Consider the following 18,381-nt stretch of genomic DNA (forward strand, 5'->3'; position numbering starts at 1 on the left):
TCTGACTCGCTCTGTTTCTATGTTTCTATGGCCTTCATGGCCCCTTCCAACTCTGCTATTCTATGATTCTGTGAGTCTATAACACAGTTTCCAGCATTCCTGTTTAAATCAGACCTTTAAATCAAAACCATGAGGACTAGAATCTTTATATTAGAGAAAGGGCTTTAATTCAGTGGTATAGCAGTTGCTTTACATGGAGAAGGTCCTGGCAGCATCTTCAAGGGGGGCTGAAAAGAACTGGAGGAACAATCCCAAGGACTGCTTCCAGTGGCCCCCTGCTGGGCTGGGGGACCCAGGCAAGTGCCTGACCAGGCTGACTCTTAACCCCCGCACTGCCATTCCTACCTATTTAGGTGACTGCGTCTATTGCCAATAGTCTCTTCAATGGATGAGAAGAAATCTCAAACACATACAGGAATCTGTTGTTTTTACTGGGCTTTTTGCAACATGATAAAGGAACTCTGTGGGCAGGTGCTGGAAAAGTCCCCCTTTCCCAGTAAGGAAACTCTGGTCCACTGGTACAGCACACACGGCCAAACCTGCCCAGCCTAACCAACCATCAGCTTCCTCACTCAGCAGACTGTCCAGTTTCTCACAAAGAAGGCCACTAGCTCTTACTCAGAGTCCGTGTTTTTTTCCAGACGTGGGGAAGGAGAAATTCTTCAGAGCAATATTTCTAGGAAACATCCACCATGGAGCTGGTCCTGGTGAGACACTGAGGGTTTGCTGGGCCTTCTTTCAACATCAGACACTCACTGCTTGCTTTTTGCTTGGGTTGACTAAGGTTAGGAGCAGAAATGAGAAGGGAAAACATGAGAGGACGGTAGCTTGCAGAGAACAAAGAAATCTAGAACTTTCCCAAGACAGCACCAACATTTCCTGATTGTTTTGGAGTGGAATATGGTTTGGGAGAGAAATACTGCTTCCTGTTAAATGTCTGCCACATTCAGGCCTTTGGTCAAACAGGTGTGGCAGGTTTTGGCCACAACACCCTGTTTGACCAGCATGAGAAGCAGAATAAACACAGGGACCCTGAGGAGCAATGACCTCTCCAAACAGCCTCCCACTGTCCGGTTCATTTTTTCCCCAGATTCAGAAGCAACCTCTCCTGTCCCAAAGACCAACCTGACAAGTTAAGTTGGCTTTCCGCTGTTTGTGTATTTGCGAAATGTGTGGGCCACTTATGGGCAAACACGAGTAGTAATAAAAGGGCACAAAATCATTCAAAATTCCCAACACGAGCAACTGGGACATATGCGAGGGGACTAAATGATTGCAATGCGGGGTGGGGGGGGGAGACAGTTAATTAAATAGATAAAATGACGGTGGGGGCTCAACACTAAAAGGACCGGGTCGATTCCCCCCGACTCCCGGCCTGCAAACTGGGGGGCCTCCAGCAGCACCCCCAAAAGCGCGCCCTGGAGGCTGAAGGCGAGGCCCGGGGAGGGGAAGGCGCACGTCCAGGGGGGGCCGCGGGCGGACCCACCTTCTGCGGGGCCCGGAAGGTCTCCCGGACGGCGCCCCAGAGCCGCTCGAGGCCGTCGTGCACGCGCGCCCAGAAGCGCCGGCGCTGCGCCTCCTGGTCCCGCTGGATGTCCCCGAGGGCGCACAGGTGCGCGGGCCCCTTGTCGCACGCCGCCTCCAGCCGGTCGCACTGGCGCTGCGCGCGGCTGCAGCCGCAGGCCGCGTAGCTGCACACCTGGCGCTGGAAGCGCAGCACGTCGTACTGCGCGGGATCCAGGCGCACGCCCGGCACGGCGTAGCTGATGTCGCGCACGCGGGACATGCTGCCGGCCGCGCAGTTGCAGTGCCACGCGCTCCACTCGCGCCACGCGTAGCGCGTGTCGCCCACGATCAGCACCGCGTCGGCCGGGGCCGGGGCCCGGGCCGGGGCCGAGACGGAGACGGAGACCGAGACCGAGACCGGGGCCGGGCCCGTGGCTGACGCCGGGGCCGGGGCCGAGGCCAGGGTCGGGGTCGGGCCTGGGGCGAGCGGCTCGGCGGAGGTGCGGTTGACGCGGCCCGCGGCCACCGTGGCCTCCGCGGCCGCCGGCACCATCGCCACCAGGTGCGGCGGGGCCGAGATGCGCACGTCGTCGGGCAGGCCGGGCGCCAGGCGCGCGCAGCCGCACAGCCACAGCCACGGCCAGAGCCAGCGGCCCGGCGCCGGGGAGGCCATGGCGCGCGAGCGGAGCCGCCAGCGCAGGCCACGCGGCTCGGGATCGGGCGCGGGCGCGGGCGCGACGGCGCCGCGCTAGGCAACGCGGCGAGAACAAAGGCGCCTGGAACGCGGCGCCCGCGCCCCCGAGCAGCCTGCGCGCCCCGCCTGCGCCCGCGCCCCGCCCGCCTGGGCGCGCTGGGACGCGCGCGGGGGACAGGGACGGGCTCGCGTGTGCACGCAGGCGTGGGGGCCGCGAAGGCCGTTGAATCCACCCGGGGCTGGTGCCCTAGTCTAGGATCCCAGGGCCCCCGCCTCCCTCGGGCTTTCCGGGCCCGCCTGTTGCGCCTTGCTGCTCATCCACGGCTCAGAACGGGCACCAGGCGGGAGAGGAGGGAAGCTGAGACGTGGAGACAGCGCAGGCAGCACGAGAAGCGCTGGGATCCCCTGGCTGGGGATTGGGCTCGCACGCTGAGCGTGCTTCCTCGGGAGGAAACCGCGCTGCATGCCAAGGACAGCACCCGGAGCTGCTGGACTGTTTTCCAGAAACAAGCCTGGGCTTCCACCCTGAAGTCCCACTCCTTGCAAAACATGCACAAAGCGCCTTTCTCCAAAGACGCCGATTGGCTGCTCTTCGGATGGAATTCGTTCCGTTGCACTTTTGAATGCCGAGTAAGACACCTGGAGCACCATCGGTTAAACACCTTTAATGAATATGTACACAAAAAGAATCCAACTTCATTTTGTTGGCTTGCTTCCATTGCCTGTGAGAAGCAGAGTGTTTTGTAACATCATCATTGCTTCACTTATGTAACACCTACAAAACTCCCTTCCTGCAAAGATTTTGCTTCTTGCCCCACTGTTACCACTGAGCCACTAGTTAAAGGCGTTATGCGTTCCACCCACACCCCATCTGTTTTCCTGCAGGGAGCCCCAAACAGCCTCCTCCCCTCCACTTCAGCCTCACAACACCCCTGTGGGGCTGCGCGGCAGCGACTGTCTCAAAGTCACGCAGGGAACGCTGTGGCCGAGTGGAGACGCCAGCGGGGGTCCCCGAGTCGCAGCCCGGCCCCGACTCGGCCAGCTCGTAGGCGAGTGGCGGGATGCTGCTGCTTTTCACTGATTGCAAAGTTAAGCGTGAAGATTCCCGCGGTTTTCACGTGGCGTGCTTGTTTTATACAGGTTCCCAGCTGTCCTGGGCTCCTTGGAAGGCTGTGGCAGGATAAACAGAAGTAAGGCAATGCAAACAAAGGCTGCATTTCATCTCGTCGTTGCGTGCCTGCTGTAAAACGACCAGCCTGCGTGAACTTTCGCGCTGCCTCTTGCCCTCGCCAGTGGAAAGGTTCCGGGGGTCCCTTTTTTTTGAAGGCTGTTGCAGAGCAGAGAACGAGCACTGGAGATGTACAGCGAAATAATTTGGAGCAAAATATCTGTTTGCAAATAAACATTTGCGAAGTTTGTTTGTTTGTTTATGTTCGTTTAAAACATTTTTATGCCGCCCCCATCGCAACAAAGCCTCCGGGTGGCTCACATCAAGAGTCGCAACAAAAGTTGAGCCCAAGGGAGCTGGCAGGGTGTTTCTTTTGCCTCCTTGTGGAATCTCATCTTTAAGACATGGGAACCATGTCTTGTGGCCGCATTTTGTGGCCGCAAACTCATGGATGAATGGAAGGCAGGAATTCCCAGCTGGGTGTCTGCTGAGACACGGAGAAGGCCCTAAGCCTCCTCACCAGTCCCTTAATACCAGCAGTGACTGAGCCTGGAGCAGGGAGATTACAACCCCACTGAGAAAATGTCTCTGAGCATGGGCAGAGTGCTTTCCTCAATCGCTGAGCTACCATCCCCCAGAAAGTCTCTTTGATGCATTCAGGCACTGAATAAAACTCTCTCTGTTTGAGCCTGAGGTTTCTTTTTCATTTCTTTTTCAACTTCCATTAAAAAACACAAATTGTGCATGATTAGGGCATTGGTAAAACAGGATCCACTTATCTGGTCACTCTCTCCCCAAAAAGATGGGGTGGCAAGTACAGGGCTGGTGAAACCGTTAAAAAGCTCAGTGACAAATCCAAGGGACCATCCAACCAGCTTGGCTTCTCGCTAGCTCCGGGAGGCTGTTCTGGACTGGTCAAATCTGTCAAAAGAGGGAAGAGGAAACAGCTAGAAACTGTGGCTGTTCCGTGCAGCAAAAGCCGCACCTTCGGTGGTGCAGCCGCCGTTGGTGCCGTTTGCTTAGCCAGGACTCTGCGGTCTTCTGGAACCTTCCCTATTTTCTCCGAGATTAGCTACAGCCTTCCCTGTAATGGGGGGAAAGGATGCGTCAAGCCACGATATCTTGCTCTGCCAAGTATGTAGGGTGGCTTGGCCTGGCCTGGGCGATGGAGACCCCTCGGCTTCACAAGGACCTGCAACGCCCCGGGTGCGTATCAGCTGGCCTGTCCCACGTAACCACGAAATTTCTCGGCGTTCGTGCGACCCGTCTTTGCAAGCCACAAGCCTCGGGGCCTTCAAAAGGTCCTTCGGTGTTCGGCCAGGCCTGCTTGCCCCATTCCAGACCGGGACAAATAAGCCCCCATTTGGGCTGGATGCCTGCCTGGTGCGACCCTTCCTCCCATAAGTGCCCCTAAGCTGTGATTCAAATCCCACGCCGGTTCGACGATGTGGCTCAACGCAGGTCCCGTACTTCTGCACCCTGCTTGGGAGGGCACGCTTGGGACCTCTGCACGCTGCCCCGTCGTTCCCGGTCCCCCCTCAAGTCCCCCCTCAGCCCTAAGTCCACAGCATGGGAGATCCAGTGGCCGGATGAGGCTGCCGTTTGCTTTGGAGGAACAAGCAAACCTCCTTCCTCCAGATTATTCCCTTCCGTGTCTCTTCCAGGCTCCCCTGCTCGGTTCTCTTTTAATACAGCCTGTCATTTGGGACGGGGTACTCAAATAACACTCCTGCCAACTGTGCAGTGCGAAAGCGTGCAGATGCAGGAAGATAAAAAGGGGCAGGTAACAGTGTTCCGTGCACCTCGGTGTTTAGTCATGCGGCCACACGACCACGGAGACTGTCTGCGGACGAACGCTGGCTCCCTCGGCCAGGAAGCGGAGAGGAGCAGTGCCCCCAGGAGTCAGGCATGACCAGGCTTTAAGGTCATGGGAAACCTTTACCTTTTATTTTACTCTTAAATATAGGTGGGTGGGTGGGTGGGTGGGTGGGTGGATGGATAGATAGATAGATAGATAGATAGATAGATAGATAGATAGATAGATATTTTGTACTCCTGCCAACCTTGGGACCCTCCCAAGCATGCCGGTACACCCCTCTTGCTTTGCAGGGGCCCCATGTGCTCTGCAAATCCCATTGGCTATGCTTGGTATTAGGGGCGCCTTTGGGCCCCACTAGGGCCTCTCACAGGGACCCAGAAAATAGGGACTGCGGATACTCACTGGCGGATGCAGTCCGGGATGTGGACTTGCTCCAGCGGGATCAGCCGTGCCAACTCCTCCAGGCTGTCCACAAACCGCAGTTTTCGGCTGAACTTGGAGCTGGAGGGATAGAGAAGTGGCGGGGTGGGAGAGGGTGCCTTCCAGCTGTGGTCTTCAAGCGGCGTCCCACCAGAGCAGCCTCCCCCGCCTCCCCCCCACGGCCCCCCGGCCTGGTCTGGAGGCCTCCCGATCTGCTCACACCGTTTTCCGCCGCCCACACCACTGCAGACATGCGGCCACAGTGCCCAGGTCTGCCGTTCCCAGTCCTGCTCGGAGGAGTTCGGGACAGGCAGGCAGGCGGGACTGGTTTCTCCTCTCCCGCCACAAACAGCCAGCCTACCTGAGGAAAGGTCTGCAGAGGGCCGTCAGAGCTCTGACGTACCACGTGGGGTGGACAACGATCAAAGTCTGCAGGTTTTTCCGGAGCCTGCCAAACAAAACCACAATGCCGAAAGGGCAGGAAGCCGTGCCCCAGAGTCCCTCCATCGCAGCGATGCAGGGGGCCGCCCCGCTCTTGCCAAGGGAGAAACCGGGCCTTGGCGGAGGCCTCTTGAGGGAAAATGGTGTATTTGATTTTGCAGCTTGGTCTTGCTGGAAATAACCCCAAATGCAGCCACGGGTAGAAACCACGCCAGCCCATCCGCTCCTGGCTTACCGCCGGTCGATGGTTTGGTAACACTCCTTGATCCAGGTGAAGGAAGGAATTTTGCTCCGCGGGGCGGCGCCATTGAGACACACAAGCATATAGTTCTCGGCCACCATGAGCTCTAGGGTCCCTGTTATGTACCTGCGGAAAGGGGGCAGCAATGCCACGGCATCGGCCTTAAACGCTTTAAACAAGGCCAAACTCTCCCTGCCTCAAATTTACCGCATTGTCAGAACGGTTTTGAGAGGCGAGGAAGAGTCAGATCAACCGAGAGTGCAAATGTGGCGGCATTTTTACACAAGTGAGGAGGCCACAAAGAGCGCTACACCAATTCCAGCAGCTGGAACAGAAGGAAATGGGCAGGGGACCCACAAAAGAGGCCTCTTCCCTCCTCATCCCCTTTCCTTTTGTGCTGTGTCTTTTTTAGAGCAGAGGACTGTGCCTCCAGGTTCAAGGGCCACCTTCCTCCAAGTCCCAGTTGCTGAAATCTAGGCTGGCCGTTTACGCGCCACCAGAAAAGGGGGAAGAAGACGTGGATACACATATGCCGGGATGCATGCTCAGCAATGGGGACTACAATTTAAATAGAAATACAGTCCATGGCACACTAACCGGAAGGGTGCCATCTGAGGACTGCAAGCTAGAATTGATGGGACTTGCAATCCACCATCTGGAGGGTCGCATGCACCCCACCCCTGAAGGAAAGGATGCCTTCCAAAATTTATTTATTTTTTCTATCCCGTCCCCTACAGAACATCTTGGGACGGCTTACACAAAGAGGACTGGCCAGTGTGAAGTAGGGCCCAGGACCACCCCAGGACCACCAGGGAGCTGGGCCAGGCTCATGTCGGGGTCTTGCATCTCCTTGAAGAGCTGGAGGCAAGCTCTTGGGTCTGGGTCTCCCCCTCTCAGCCGGCACTCACCTGAAGAGGTTCCCCATGATGTACGGATAATTCGGGACGCTGCTCTCCGGCAAGTAGCAGGAAGCGAACGTGATGATGGCATTCAGGCCTTCGCCATAATACCCTGCGGGTCAAGGGCAGGGAGAGCAAACGGGTCGTTCGCGGGTCTTACGCAGCCCAGGTACAACGTAAGCCAGCTCTGGCGAGGGATAGGAAATTTGCTCTGCCAGTTTTTTGCCAGTCTCCAGGTTTGCCAAATTTGCCCCTTCTCGACCTGGAAGATGGCAGCACTGCAAAACACGCAGCTAGCATGCTTTTCCAGGGCAGGTGGTTCCCTGGGAAAGCATGTGTGTGTGCACACACACAATTGCGTGTCTGAGAAAAGTGCACAGTCTAAAGAATTCCAGGGGAGCAGCATGTGTATGTTTGAAAACACACAAAAGTGTGTTGTGGCTGCACTGGCTACAAACACGCACACATCTGAAGAACTGGTTTCATTAAAAAAAGGCAAGATTCCTTGGATGAGGGATGACCTAAGTGTGACTGCAAAGAGCGACAACGTTGGCTCAGCTGAGACCAGAGGGCCTTTCCGTCCCTCCGCCGGACTTTGCATAAAGGTGCTCAGGCTGATGGACATGACTCCGGCCAGGACACGGCCAAAGGCTCGCCCTGGTGACCCAACGCTGTTTGCAGTGTGTTTCTGGAAGCAGGGGTTCACAACCCTCAGGGGATCACACCCCTGACCCCCACTTATTTAGCCAGTTGTGGCTTTTCTACTGTCCGCTGTGCCCCGCCACAGACCGGACAGCTGTTCCGAAGGCATCCTTCCCAGCCTGAGGAACTTTATGCTCAGCTCGTCGGGTGTCCTGCTGTCTCTGGACCAGGATCCAGCCTTCTCTCTCCTCCCCGAGGTCTGTAGCCAGAGGGGAGACTCGGAGTCGTTACCTCCATGGGAGATGACCCTCTTGTACGGTTCAATGGCACTCAAGTCCACCTTCGTCTCCTGTTCATCCATCAGGAAGATCCGCCACTTCCGGCCATCCTGGCCCTTGACGTCCACCACGCGGCCTGCGCAAAACTTCTCCGGGAGGTTGCCATCCACGCGCCGGGCCCTGGGGAGGTCATCTGGGGACACGTGTTGGGGGGACTCAGGTGAATGCCGGGCGACGCCACCACCGCCCCCTCACACGGCGCGGCCGCCTGCCCTCACCTTCCCACTCGAAGGCATGCTCGTCCTCGGAGCCCTCCTGCGGCTCGCTGTCGGACGGCGTCTCCAGCTCGTCCACGTCGATGTCCAGGCTGCCCTCCGGCGTGGCCCCCGGGAGCTCCCCGGACTTCACGGAGCCCTCGCTGAGGTCGGGCGCTGGGAGGCGTCGCCTCATGTGCCGCCGGCCGCACAGCTGCAGGGTGTTGATGGCCACTGTGGGGAGAAGCCGGCAACGGGGGCCAGTGGCCGGGCAGAGGGTGGCCCCAGGGAAGGGCCAGCCAGCCCCCCTCCCAGCTCATCCCTGGGCCGTACCTGGGCTGAGCTCCGAGCTGGATTCTTCCGGGTCCTCCTCAGAGACCTCCTCTGGCAGCGGCCTGAAGGGCAAGCGGGGAAAGCGGCCCCTTTTGAGGATGGAGGGGGCGGTCCGAGAGCGGCAGCGCTCGCCGGCCTTCGATGCAGCGGGAGGGCGTCTCAGGCCGTGGCATCGTGTCCCTCCCCACCCCTGGCTGTGGGGTTGCCCACATCTGAGAGCAGTGGGGGGGGGATCCCAACCTGGCCTGCCCAGCCTGGCCCAGAGAGCCGCCCCCTTCTCCTGCCTGAGCCCCACCCTCATTTCCTGGCTCTTGTGGGCTTTCCCCCTGCCAAGTAAAGTCGAAACGCTCCTCCAAAGACTCAGCGTCTGGCAGCAAGAGCTTAAAACTGTTTCGAGGCTGACACTTTTGGAATTTTGGACCGCACCCCCTTTAAAGTTTTGTAAAATTTGTGGGAGCTTTAATGAATGATGGTGTAGAAAAACTTAAATAAATAAACAGATGGATTTGGCTGCCAGCACCTGAGGAATTGCTCCTCTAAGATAAGGGGAGCCTGGCTGGGTCAGACTACCTGCCCCCCCGTGACGGTGTCTGCTTTGCCACACGTGCCTCCATATCCCGACTCTGCCTCTGTCGCCTGCCCTGTGTGCTGTTCCATAAATTGCAAGGTCTGCGGGGCAGAGATCTTCCTTTTCTAAAGCATTGCATCCTATCAGGAGGCCACTGAAATCGCAAAGAACCCTTCCCCATTCGTGGCATTCTGAAGGTGACCTTCACGGACACCCCCGCCCCGCCCAGCACAGCGATTTCTCTTCGGTCACCTGCTGCATCCAGCATTCAGAGCTAGATAGACTGCCCCCAACATGGAGGCTCCACTAAGCCGGCACAGCCCACATGGCTGCCCTTCCCCGGGCTCTCTGCCACTCGCCCCACCGGCAGGCTGCTTACCGGGGGAATTCATCATCTTGCCACTCTTCCCTCAGCTCCATGTCCTTGATGGTGACGGCCCCTTCTCCCTGCGGGGGCGACGTGGCGTGCTCTGCCTCCCTCCTCAGCCTGTGTGGCCAAAGGCACAGGGGTCGCGTCAACAGCAGAAGCCCTCTGGCGGCCCCTCGCCCCGGCTCCCAGATCCTCCCAGCTCCCCCATGAGCAGGCCCTTTCCCTGAACACGCCACTGGAACGTCTCCTCCTCCATCTTCGGCCGGTTAGATCCAGTCCTGCCCGCTCTGTGGACTCCCACCATCGATCGGAGGTAACTCTCGCCTTGTTCCGTTGGACTGACTTCTCAGCCCGCCCCGTAAGGCATGCCAGCCCCTTCCTTCCCCCTGTGCTGCCCCTTATCCCTGGAACCCTCTCTGGAGACGCCCCTGCAATGCTCTGCCTCGCTTCTAAGCCCCTCTGAAAAACCTCCCTTTGCACTGAGCTTACCTGGGTGCTCCGTCAGGTCTCTACACCTGAAACATCACACAGACTCACAGCTGTCTTTACCTGGCTGCTCTTCCGCCAGGAACTTCTCTGCCAGCCTTCTTCTCTGAACAGATCTTCCTTCCTTCCTTCCTTCCTTCCTTCCTTCCTTCCTTCCTTCCTTCCTTCTTTCCTTCTCATTTTCCTTCTTTCCTCCCTCAAACATCTCTATATTTCCCTCCTCCTATATATTTTCGGTCTTTTTATTCCTCCCATATCTGAACCCCTATCTCACCTCCTCTGTGCACCTCGATCTGCCCTTCTCCCTCCCCTCCTTCTGCATGAAACTTTGCTCCAATTCCATGTTACGTCGCGGGGGCTTTCAATACAAGAAGAGCCATGCCTTCTTTTCTTGCAGAGGCTTCATAGGAGGAAAGAGCAGGAGCTGAAGGTTCAAAGGGGCACCGAACTACTTAAAACCCTCTTAGGAGAAGAGGCCACTGCAGCGCCGCAGCCAGGCCTGGAATCTCCTTCAGTCAGAGAGTCCCGGCACTCATCCCTCCTGCACCATCTTGCCTGGAATGCCGCAGCCCAGAAAGGGACAGAGAAGTGATTATATCACGCTCTGTAATGTCCTCCGCAATTTCACCTCCCGTTTGCCGTTCTTTGCTCTGCCTCTCCTGCCAAATTTTGTTTGCAAGCCCCTCGGGGCAGAGATCTTGCACGGAAGCGCTTCTGCTTCCCCTGCCTCGGTTCCCAACCTGCCTCTCTTGGCCGCCCTGCCTGTCGCGTCCTATAAAGCGGGCGATGAGCCGAAGACCTTCCCTTTCCGGAGCACCAGGTGCGGGCATGCAATGGCGAAGGGCGGCCCTCCAGAGCGGACCACGGCTGAGATCCTGGCACCACACACACACACGCACGCACACCTTGAGGGACAGGAATTTTCCAGCTGGGCAGCCAAACTGGAGGGAAGTCCAGGAAAGAGAAGGCTGTAAAGATGCCACCCTCCTTCTGCTGGCGAACTCCATGCAAGGCACCCAGACGCAGCGGAGAGGAGGCCCGGTGGCTGAAGGGTAGGGCTGAGTTTGTGGTTGGCAGCCACACCCAGAAAAGAAACCTTAGTAACTCCATCTCAGCTGGCTGCAGAAGTAGTGTGCTTTGTCTGTAAGTGTACAGAACACACACACACACACACACACACACACACACACACACACACAATCTCTCTCTCTCTCTCTCTCTCTCCCTCCATGGGAAAGCTGAGCAAAGTATTTCATTGCTAAAGGACAAGGTAAACAGAAGATGCACCCTGCTGGTTCAGACCGTGGAGTTTGCCAATGAGAAATCCACTGGCCAGGCATGGAGTACACCCCTCTCCCTTGCAACTGGTATTTGGAGATAGACTGCTGCAGCACGTGGAGGTTCCATTCCAGCCAAATTGATCCCAGTAGGGAAGAATCCAGACTGAATGAGTCCAGTCCTGGGAACTAGCATTTCAGAATGTGGGGGAAAGTGTATGGAAACTGGAACCCCATGCAATGATTCAATGATTCTATGAAATGACCGGCAGCTAGGAAGAAGGGGTGGGCCCTTTGCAAAAGTGCTAACCCTAATCCTTCACAAAAACCGGACAGGCCAGCCTGGAAGGTAGGATTCAGTGCCCCTCCTTGAGGCTCCTTTTCCATGTATTCGGTTGATCAAGGTGGCCGTCCCCAGCAGCTGCTCCCTGGTACCGCAGGCGGGCTGCAAATCATCACCAAATTTTCCTTGTCCTCCAGGTTCTGCAGTTTTCAGCCTCTGTCGCCAGCAGTAAAGTCACTTTTAGTGAAAAATCTGACAGCAGTCATTTGATCAACTGGTCTTATCACACGTTGCAATGGCTTTCTTCTGTGACCAACCTTGAGCTGGATCGTTCTAAAAACATTGGTTTGCAGGGGATGCCGTATGAGGCGAGACTGAGGGAACTGGGTCTCTTCAGCCTGGGGAAGAGGAGACTCAGAGGGGATCTGTTGGTGACATACAGGTATGTGAGGGGATGTCACACGGAGGTGGGTAGAGACCTGTTCTCCCCTGCAGAGGAAGGCAGGACGTGCTCCAACGGAGCAAAGCTCAGGGAGCCAAGGTCCCATTTAGATGCCAGGAAGCACTTCCTGACAGGTAGGACCCCATGGGTAAGGAATGGGCTTCCACGGGAGGTGGTTGAGGCCCCATCGGTCCAAGGATAGGCTGGACATCCACATGGTGGGCATGTCGTGAGCGGAGCCGGCTGGAGCCAGGGGTCAGACTAGATGGCCCGGGAGGCCCCTTCTGACTCGCTCTGTTTCTATGTTTCTAAAATGGAAAATGGGGAATATACCCTCCGAAATAAATAAACCCGATATAGTCATCTTTTTGGTGGGGGGAACACATCTGGAATTATGACTTTTTTCCCTTACTGGATGGGGAGGACTGGAAGTTGTGGGGAGGGGGAATTCTGTCTAAAGAGAGAAAATGAATCCTTAGATGGCCTTATAGTGGGACTAGAGAAGCTTTGGAAGAAGGCGAGCTGTGGGAGAGCTCAGTGGAACCTCCCACATCAGGAGCAGTCTACTTCTAGGTACCGTGTGCCAAGCACAAGCCCTGATGGTGACCTTTCCAGAGGCAAGTGGCCAGCCCTGTTTGCCAGAGACCTGACTCCCTTTCTTCCTGGTTTGCCGGCTGGATGCGTATGAAGGCGAGGTGGCTGCTTCTGCGTAGCCCTGCATTCCAGATCGCTGACCTGTTCCTTTCACTCCCACCCGTCATCCCAGGCATGAATCACCCTGTTCTCGCTCTGCCCCGGCCAGCCGAACGGGTCCTCACACAGCCGTACCTTAAAAGGCAGGGCTCGTGGGCTGCTGTCCCGCACACGGGGGCAGGAGACGAGGAGGCCTGTCCAGAGCAGCATTGTCCGCCACAGCCCAAACCAAGAGTCGGCCTCCAGGACTAGCAATTTTAGGGGGCAAAAGCGTCCATGGACGAGGGGCCGCTTCTTCAGGAACTGCTCAAGGAGAAGCAGGATATAAATATTCCCTTGTCCCCCTCATGCAAAAATGTGATTCTCTCTTGGCTATGCTATGCTAGTCGCGAAGTTGCGTCTGGCCATTGAGACCGCATGGACAACATTCCTCCAGGACTTCCCATCCTCCACCACCCCCGGAGTCCACCTAAGCTCACACCCACTGCTTCAGTGACCCCCTCCAGCCACCTCATCCTCTGCCGTCCCCTCCTTCTTTTGCCATCTATTGTTCCCAGCATTAGGCTCTTCTCCAGGGAGTCCTTCCTTCTCATTAGGTGGCCAAAGTATTTGAGCTTCATCTTCAGTATCTGGCCTTCTAAAGAGCAGTCAGGGTTGATCTCCTCTAGGACTGACCGGTTTGATCGCCTTGCGGTCCAAGGGACTCGCAGGACCTCCTCCAGCACCACAGTTCAAAGGCCTCAATCCTTTGGCGCTCAGCCTTCCTTATGGTCCAACTTTCACAGCCATACATTGCAACTGGGAATTAATATCAATATTAATTACATCCCTTGCAGTACAATCCTAGGCATGTCTCATCGGCAGTAAGCCCTTGAGGCTCAAGGGGGCTGAAATGCCAGAAGCAAAAGCAACAGGTGAGAACAACAGGGACAGGATCCGAAATGCAGCTTTTCAGTGACAGCGTAAAGACAAAAGGCCCCATTGCAAGAAATAGAAGATAACAACCTAGAGACCTCTTGCAGAAGATCCAAGACATCTATGGGAAATTTAAACCTAGTTTAGGAATGCTGATAGATCAACAGGGAACAAGGAGAAAATAACGAGAAGGTGGAAGTGATATACAGAAGAGATAAAAGGAGGAATTTTCCTGGAAGAGGAATTTTCAACTGCCACCATCAGCAGCACTTCCAGCAGGTTGTATGTACAAAGAGAAATGCCATTCCACCAAAATTTATTGCCTGAAAGCCATTTCACCAGACTTTTTGGCTGGGGAGTGGGCTTGTGGTTGTTGTTGTTAGTCGCAAAATCATGTCCAACCCATCGCAACCCCATGGACAACATTCCTCCGGGCCTTCCTGTCCTCCACCATCCCCTGGAGTCCCCTTAAGCTCACCCATGCTTAAATATAGACATGGGGTGTTGCCTCCACAGCTGGTGGCAGGAAAGGCCACGAGGCTTCCCTGCCTCTGCAGGTCTACTCTTGAGGAGGGAGGAAGCACTCACGCAAAGTCGCCTTTGGAGTCGAGGCAGGAGAAACCGGCCTCTTTCAGCCCCAAGGGCCAAAATCAGGGCTGGGGGGACTCCGGAGGGACCTTTCTGGGGTGGGCAGGACTAAAGGCGCCCGGCTGAAACACTGAAGAAGCCCTTCTATTTCAGCTTGAAGCATTTCGGCCTCTTAGCACAGCTGGAGGAATAATTGTCGTTATTGTGTTAATTGTATTGTTTTTCTTAGTTGTAAAAAATAATTTTACAAAAAGAACAGAGGGAGGAATTGTTGCTGTTTTGTCAGTTCCCATGACTTGTACGCTGAAGTCAGTATCAGAAATTTGACAAAAGCATCCGTCTTGTGGAGGCCACAGCCTTTGAGTCATGGATATTCCCTCCCTACCCTTCAATGGCTTGAACAAGGTTGCCTCCCACACATGCTCAGAGGCACTCTGGATAATCTGCTTGCGCATCCTTCAGGGTGTAGTCCAGCATGGCAAAGAGGTTTTGGGGCTCCCACCCTTTAATCAGTTTTGCAAATGAGACTGGAATGGGGATTCCTGCCTGAACACCTCAGCCTTCCAAAGTGGGGGAGCCAAAGAGATTTATGAAAAACAAACATCACTCTAAAACCTCTTAGAGATATTTTTATATACGGATAGCAGCTTGTAAATTTAGGAATTAATAAAAGCTGAAAGAGAGCTGATGAGTATCCGATTTGGCCGGCTCCAAGAGCAAACAGACACGCTTTAACACAGATCTTGCAAATGCTTGGACGGAAGATGGGGGACCCAGGAATAAACCAATTTTAATGCCATGGGGCTTCTTTCCATGTAGTTATCTGTAGGATTGCATTGCGGGGTGACATTTGGCCAACTCTGAACTGTTGGTTTTACTCATTTGTCTTCACTTGCTCAATGTGAAAAAGTGGGGGTTGAGCCTCAAAAGATTTCGGGCACAGAATGTACTCCTCGTTCCCCAAACTCTGTAGGTTCGGGATATTCCTTTTAAGCCCTGCGAGGCAGCGAGAAAGAGCAGGCCTAACCCAAACCTCCACTGAAATGAACGTGCATTTGTCTGACCCTGCCTCCCTACAAGCAGTGGGGATCCCCAGATTCCTGGAACTACAACCCTCATCATACCTAGCCACACTGGGGCTGGGGTTGGTGGGGGTTATAGTCCCATGTACCCAGAGGAAACCAGACAGTTTTGAACCCACACAGCAAATTCGTAATTTTATTTGTCTGCGGGGGCAAGGAAAGGCCTTCCCATCCTAACACCTCCTGTTCCAACACTGCATGCAAACTAAGGATGGAGTCCATCGGAGCCATCCTAAGCATTGCTAAGATTCCAGTCTTCTGCTTGCGACCCAGAAGCTGGATGCAAAGAAGATTCCCACTGTGCACGTGGGATCCATTCCAGGTGGATCCCCAACGCTTCCCAATTCAAACGGCTCACCTTTCCGGTTGAAGGACCGCTTCTTCTCCTGCGTGGGACCCCATCGGGGCCTGAGATTCAACTACCTGCCAAATGCCTCCTCTGCTCGTTTTGAAAGCGGGGAGCGCAAATGACAATCCTGGGATATCCCTCAGACGCCAGCACAGGGCTAGACTTGCCCAAACAGGTTTTTCAGGATGGTGAGAAGCGATGGAGAACTCCTGGGTCCTAACGCCACAACATACAGTTAAGGAAGAAGCAGCTTGGTTTTGGAGGTGGGCAGAGGAGGACGCCCCACTGAATGCAGTAAGAGAATAAATAAATAGAAATCCGGAAGTTTCTTCCCCCCTCTCTCCTTTTCTCTCTACCCACGCATAGGATTCCACCTCAAAATGTTCAGAGTGTTTAAGAAAGGTTATGCATGAGGCATCATGTCCAGCGTTGTGTCCCAGTCCTGCTTATACCAGAATTCAGATCAGCCACGAGAACTGATTGGTGGTTGAATTTGTCATTTGTTGTGGTGGTTTTATTATCCATTCCAATTCCGATCTGGTTTTACTATTACTATTGTTGATCATGTTGATAATTGATCGATCCATTTCTGATAATGATGGTAATAATAATAATAATGGCATCTGTTTGTGATTAATATATGAATCATCAGTAGATAGCAAGAACAAGTGACTGCAATTTCTTACATTTGCACGTTTCGCACCAACTCTGCCCTCTTGTGGTGGGTTGTGTGAAGCGACAGCCGCAAAAAGTAATTTCTCTTTTTCTCTTGGCGAAATAAACACCCCCATCCAAGAAGGGGGTGCGCTTTTGGTTCTGCAGAGGAAACGAGGATGGCAAACAGCTGCAGGTCGGGCACCAGAACAAAGCAGTGGAAAAGGGACTCCTGCATAAAATCTGAGCTGGCCAGCAAGTGCGGACGGATTTACAAGACGGGTTTGGCCTCTTCGGCTGCTGCCGCCTCACTCGGAGCCCTCAGAAAAGGCGAGGCTCTGTAGGAAGCCGGCTGGGGTCACAAATGGCCCACCAACTACAGCTCCCATCACCTCCAGCTAGCATGGCGTGGCTGGGCTTGATGGGAGCTGTACCCCAACCCACCCAAAGGCAGCCAGGCTGAGCAAGCCTGCCCTGGACAGCAGGGATTGAGACGGCTCGGTTTGGTGCAGCCTCAGTTGAAGGGGGAGCTTGCCGATTTGGAAATAAATTGTACAGGTCCTTTTAATCAATGTATTTATTTCTAGGACTCCGACACCTCTCTACACCCGACGGATTCTGGGGTGTGAAAACATAGAATAATAAAAAATGGAAGAATAGAAGCAATGCACTGAAAACAAATTAACATTAAGACCACAGAGGGTCAAAGACTGTCTTTAGCAGAGCCCAAAAAGTGTTGGGTGTTTCTTTGACCTCCCGAAGCAGGGAATCCAACAGGTGGGGCCGCCATGTTGCAGGCCCGTCTCCTGGAGGACTCCAGTTGGGTCGGGGTCCACGTGGAAGCACCAAGAAATTGTCCTCTGATGATCTGAACGGGCAGGATGGGCTCCAGGAACAGGAAGCAATTCCGGCTGGACGCTGGGGAAAACTCCCCTTTAGAGCAGCTCAGGTGGTGGCTCTCCCCCCGGAGGAATCTGAGGTCCAGCTGGATCGGCATCAGTGAGGGATGCTTTGGCACGGAGGGCTGCCTCGAGAACTCCAACCCCACTATCCCAGGATCTTAAGAAGGGACTTCCTTGGCCATCTTCTCCCAAGTCGCCCCACTGCTAGCACTTTTCAGCTGGCCCATGGCAAAGCAGCAGCCGCCAGCGGGGGGGGGGGGGGGGGAGACGACTGCAGCAGTGTGGCTTTCCATGGACGTATGTGCCTGCCGTAAGTGCAGCTGGGAAAGGTTCAGAAGTGTAAAGGCCCAACCAGAAACGGAAGGTCTGCCGGAGGAAAAGACCTGGAGTGCTACAGCACCCAATGCAGGGAAGGGCAGCTGCTCACCCTGTTGGTTTTGGGGAGCATAAATGAACAAGGCACAACCCACCCGCTTTGGTTCTCAAAAGCTCCCCGATGAGCAAAACCTGAACAGGAGGGGTAAGGATTCCATCAGGGCACTTCTGGAGTCCATCTTGTTCCTGACACGCACCTCGCCCCTTCGCCTGCGAAAGTTAATCATCAGCAAGCGAAGGGCCGCCTTCTCCTTGCTCACATTTCCAGAGGCTCTCCGCCTCCGCCATGGGAATTAACAGCCCCAAACGTTTCGTGACTTTGCCAGCTGTCCGGGGCTTCAGTGTGCCACCAAGTGGGAAATGCAGGCCACGATTCACGCAGGGGCTGGCAAGGAGCGCCACCTTCCGTGGGCTCGTGAATGGGCCCGAAGGCGGGGGGTGGGGACCGAGGCAGAGCCGAACGGGACAGGGCTGCTCCTCGGCTCCTCTGGCAGAGGTCGCTGGAGCAGCGTCCCAGCGGGACCACGGGCCTGGCCTGAGTTTGGCCCTGGGTTGAAGGGGCTACCTCTGTTGCCGAGCTGAGGGGACTCGGCTGCAGCACCATGGACAGCAGCTCAGCAGGTTAAGAGCAGCCCCCCCCTCCCCGGCCATGCCCTTCCTCCCCCTCGCAAGCCCTGTGTGGCTGCTGCGGGAGGGGGCGGA

At 55.4% G+C, this 18,381-nt stretch overlaps 1 protein-coding gene across 1 annotated transcript; it reads right to left on the reverse strand.

Annotated features, from left to right (window-relative positions):
* Positions 1-5,585: 5,585 nt before the first annotated feature.
* BNIPL (BCL2 interacting protein like) lies at positions 5,586-9,683 on the reverse strand. Its single transcript, XM_044449144.1, has 8 exons — positions 9,643-9,683; positions 8,696-8,757; positions 8,387-8,596; positions 8,122-8,301; positions 7,198-7,300; positions 6,284-6,415; positions 5,969-6,055; positions 5,586-5,688 (listed from the first exon to the last, which is right to left on the reverse strand). Exons 1-8 carry the CDS (start codon positions 9,681-9,683, stop codon positions 5,586-5,588), a joined length of 918 nt encoding a protein of 305 aa, XP_044305079.1.
* Positions 9,684-18,381: the final 8,698 nt, after the last annotated feature.

This window comes from Varanus komodoensis, unplaced genomic scaffold, assembly GCF_004798865.1.
Source record: "Varanus komodoensis strain SLA01 unplaced genomic scaffold, ASM479886v1 scaffold57, whole genome shotgun sequence".
In the NCBI taxonomy this organism is placed as follows: Eukaryota; Metazoa; Chordata; class Lepidosauria; order Squamata; family Varanidae; genus Varanus; species Varanus komodoensis.

Coding starts and splice junctions, on each gene's coding strand:
- BNIPL (XM_044449144.1), bottom strand. CDS start 9,683: ATGGAGCTGAGGGAAGAGTGGCAAGATGATGAATTCCCCCG. Junction 8,597..8,695: donor CAGCTCGGAGCTCAGCCCAG/GTACGGCCCAGG, acceptor TTCTCCCCACAG/TGGCCATCAACACCCTGCAG. Junction 6,056..6,283: donor TACCAAACCATCGACCGGCG/GTAAGCCAGGAG, acceptor TTTGTTTGGCAG/GCTCCGGAAAAACCTGCAGA.